At 33.8% G+C, this 4,101-nt stretch overlaps 1 protein-coding gene across 1 annotated transcript; it reads right to left on the bottom strand.

Annotated features, from left to right (window-relative positions):
• Nucleotides 1–873: 873 nt before the first annotated feature.
• LOC25493213 (NAC transcription factor 25) lies at nucleotides 874–2,880 on the bottom strand. Its single transcript, XM_013601640.3, has 3 exons — nucleotides 2,408–2,880; nucleotides 1,899–2,242; nucleotides 874–1,556 (listed from the first exon to the last, which is right to left on the bottom strand). Exons 1-3 carry the CDS (start codon nucleotides 2,589–2,591, stop codon nucleotides 1,050–1,052), a joined length of 1,035 nt encoding a protein of 344 aa, XP_013457094.1. The 5' UTR covers nucleotides 2,592–2,880; the 3' UTR covers nucleotides 874–1,049.
• Nucleotides 2,881–4,101: the final 1,221 nt, after the last annotated feature.

The following is a 4,101-nucleotide window of genomic DNA, read 5'->3' as shown; positions in this document are numbered from 1 at the left end:
AGGAGGGAAAAATAGAGCGGTTAGAGACTGTGATTGTTTTTGGAGATTTGATGGCGGAGAAGGAGATGGTTGGTCTAAGGACTTGGTGATGATCAACTTGTGCAGAAGGTTCATCGTATTCATATGTGAAGATGCGGAGATAAATGAGGGCCATGTCATAAATGTCACATGATACATCTTCAAACTAGGATGTACCAAAATATTAACCAATTTGAAAAGCTATAGCAAAAAATTAATGATTTGAAAACCTTTTTCCATATCCTTCTCTTTTTTTTAGAATGACAAAGGAAAAAAGAAAAAAAGGAAAAAAACCACAAATAGATCCAGCCTGAGACATCAAGTCTCAACACAGACTCCAACTTCGAAGGAGGAGTCTGCCAAAATGTCACACTTGGCCGAGCTTGGCCAAAAATTTATTGGTGAAGATCTTTGATTTAAATGAGCATATTGCTAACATTTCTTTCCAACATATGATTAAAGAGGGATATCGGTCTCTTTAAAATAAAAGTTAAATTCTTACAAAATTAAAATACAAAAATTATGTATAACAAGAAGAAGAAAAAAACATATATAGGATAAAGAGTCGGAGGTCCTGTCTTCAAACCGGACTTGGCAGAAAAACTAATATAACAATTAATTACTAATATTTATCATTATAAAAAATCTAATAAAATGAAATTGATCGAAACTATGTAAAAATAGCAAAACATAAATTTAAATTTAGAATAATCTCTTTTTGGTAAAATACCTGCAATAATCAGCCACATTACATACCAACTTAGCTTATACCTCCTTTCGAAAGAAAAAAAAAACTTAGCTTATACTTGACAAGCCAACTTCAATTAACCGCGTCCTTCTCACCAACTCTTCCCATATAAGATTTAATCATGTTAATTTATTACTTCAAAATATATATAGGCCTATGATTTCCTTTTTGTGTATATAAATAATATCAATGGTTACAATAGAAAGTATAATAGTAAGATCAGCATGCATCAATTATTAACATACTAACCATATTAACCAAGCTAGCAATCATATATATATAACTAGTTCCAATTTATGTCCGGAAGTTGAAATTGTTGCCTCATTACACCATCTCCAAGAATTGAATTTTGATGAAAAGTTGTGCTTGGTGGAAGCTGGCTAAGCAGTGAAACAAATGAATTATTTTCCTCAGCATTGCTGCTAATTCCACTGTTAAGATCTCCATGAAACCGTTTGCTTGAAGAAGATGACCCTGGTGACCCTGTTTCATTCCAAAACTGTGATGATGCATTTAGTGCACGTTTCATAGGGAATAATGATTCATTATTATTGTTATCACCCTTTGAGTTTATGTCACAACCATTTTGCATTCCGTGATCAGATGCTAAGATTCCATCAAAGAAATTGTCATCATTTTCAAGTCCATAACTTGTGCTTCTTGAAGATGAATGTTTGGAGTTTTGTTGCATATTATAGGTTTGATCATCATATTGATCCATTAGGAGTGGCCTTGGCATGTTGCTACTGTTGCTTTTCTTGTATATTCGGCACAAAACCCAATCATCAAGCTCCAAAACCAATATAGTAAAAAAATGTTAATTTTTCTTTAATATAAAAACATATGGTCTAATGACTATGCAATGAAACACGGATCGACACATATAATTAGTATTATACTGAATTATATGGTTTTCTAAAATTATAAGCTGTGTCGGCGGGTCAGTATCAGTGTCGGTGATCGTATCTGTGCTTCATAGCTATGCATATGATTAACAGAATTAAACTATAAAGATCAGACCATTCAAAAAAGGAACATAGAGAAGATATGATTAGTGTCAATGTTCAATTATTTATTAAACTTATGGAACAAATGCACATGACATGCAAATATGTGTTTTGCATATACATACCCTTAGGGAATTCTTCTTGTTATTATTTGGAGGATGATCAGAAGGCAGAGGAGGAGTTTTTGAAGTTGCATTATAAGAATGATGATTATTGTGATCAGTGATGAGCCTGTACTCATGCATAATCCAATTAGTTTTCACTCCTTTTGGTGGCTTCCCTCCATAAAAAACAAGTGCTTTCTTAACTCCAACTTTCTGATTCCCATCAGATGTTAATATAGGCTTATCAGTTCCAGTAGCTTTCCAATACCCAGAAGTTGCAGCCCTATTAGGCCTGGCCCCATTTGGGTATTTTCTATCCCTTGGGCTGAAAAAATACCATTCTTGTTCCCCAAAACTTGCTTTACCTATATAAAAAAAATAAAAATAAAAAAACAGAGAAAAAACAGGACAATATTTCGGATTAAAACATGTTCAGAATTTCATATGCAAAACAAGGAACATAAAATCTAGGATGTGGGTTTTGAGTAAATGGATGAAAAGATGAAATGGGGTGTGAAAAAGTTTGATACTTGGGAGTTCCCATGGGTCGAATTTGTAGAGATCAATCTCTGCTATGATGGCTACTGGAAGAGGTGCAGAAGCAGCTTTTCTTTTGAGGTAGTGAACAACGAGTTCTTCATCGGTAGGGTGGAATCGGAAACCTGGTGGTAGGTGGGGGTGTGGAGAGCAAGATGATGAATCTGTGCTGTCCATGATCGATTTTTTTGATGATGAATTTTCTATGTTTCATGCATATTCTATTCTATAGTAGTACAAAAACTAAATAACTTTTTTGGTTATGATTTGAGAGTTTCTTTCTATTGCTTTTGCTTTCACATTTTTGCTCTTATCGTTTTTGTCAAATTAAGGAAAGTAGTGGCAAGAAAAGATATTGAAAACTATGGATTATTAGTAAAAGGTTTGAATCAAAATGGGTAGAGTGGGATGCATGTGGTGTAGTGTATGCATGACTTTGAGTTTGATTGATAGATAAAAAGAAGGGATGGGATGAGGGTGGTTTTGTAACACATGGAAAATAAAGGATGGGATCGTGAGACACGTGGCAGTGGGGACCATGAAACGATAATGAGGATGGGAAGGCTGGTTTTATGGGAAAGCAAGGTTGGGTTGGGGGAGTTTGGAAATGCAATACTTTGGATGTCATGCTTTTCTTATGTAAACAAAACAAGTTACCACCTCTCGCAATCACACATACCTCACATCCACTGTACAGATAGAGACTTGATGGCACGTGTGCATGTGCATAACTATATTGGTTATCAAAAGATGCTTAAACAACAACTATAAGGACGATAACACGTAGACCAAGAGTTCGAATCCTGAATTTTTCATTTCTTTACATTTAAAGTGTATGAATTAAATCATTAAATTAATTGACAACACTCCACAACTTCTATTTCAATATGTGAAATTCGTGTAGAGTGGGAGAACGACATCGAATGCAAAGGATAGGGAAAAAAAGTGATGCAAAGAGCGAGTATAGAATTTCATCAAGTTGAGAAGGAGTGGAAGAACGTGTTTTTTGGTCCACAATTAAAATTAGGTAGCCTAAGAATTGTTGAGGACAATCCATCCTATTAACTTAAGTGACTAGGGAGAAGATTAAAAATTATTATTGTAATGGCTTGTAATAATGTCTTATTTTTTGAATTTTTTTATGTTTTTATGTACCAAAATGCGCATATCCAAAAACATAAAAAAACATCGCCATTATAATAATCACTTTTAATCTTCTCCCTCATCACTTAAGTCGATGGAATTGTTCTCGACAGTTCATGGGGCACCTAATTTTGGCTGTGGACCAAAATAACACGTGCTTCCACTCCTTCTCAACTTGTTGAAATTGTATACTAGCACCTTCACATTGTTTTTTCCTTTAGATCCTTCGCATTTGATGTCGTGGGTTTTTGCTTTTTTTTTTTTTTTTTCCGGATCTTTCTCACCCTCCTTTTTCAATTGAGTATCACCCTTCTTCTCAGGCATACCTATACAATGCAAAAAGTCAATAGTTTAACAATCCAATTGCACTTAAAACTAATTTCAGCAATGCAAACGATACAAACAATTACACTCTAATCAACAAAAAATTCATTAAGACATTTTATCAAACAGATCAATCAACATAAAATCTAACAATTTCTACCATAATTTGTTTTAATTTATTATTTAAGTTGCGAAATTTACCAAACAAGCTTTTCGATTT

The sequence above is a fragment of the Medicago truncatula genome, chromosome 4 (genome assembly GCF_003473485.1).
Source record: "Medicago truncatula cultivar Jemalong A17 chromosome 4, MtrunA17r5.0-ANR, whole genome shotgun sequence".
Lineage (NCBI taxonomy): Eukaryota > Viridiplantae > Streptophyta > Magnoliopsida > Fabales > Fabaceae > Medicago > Medicago truncatula.
This window is presented reverse-complemented; position numbering and strand designations above follow the sequence as displayed.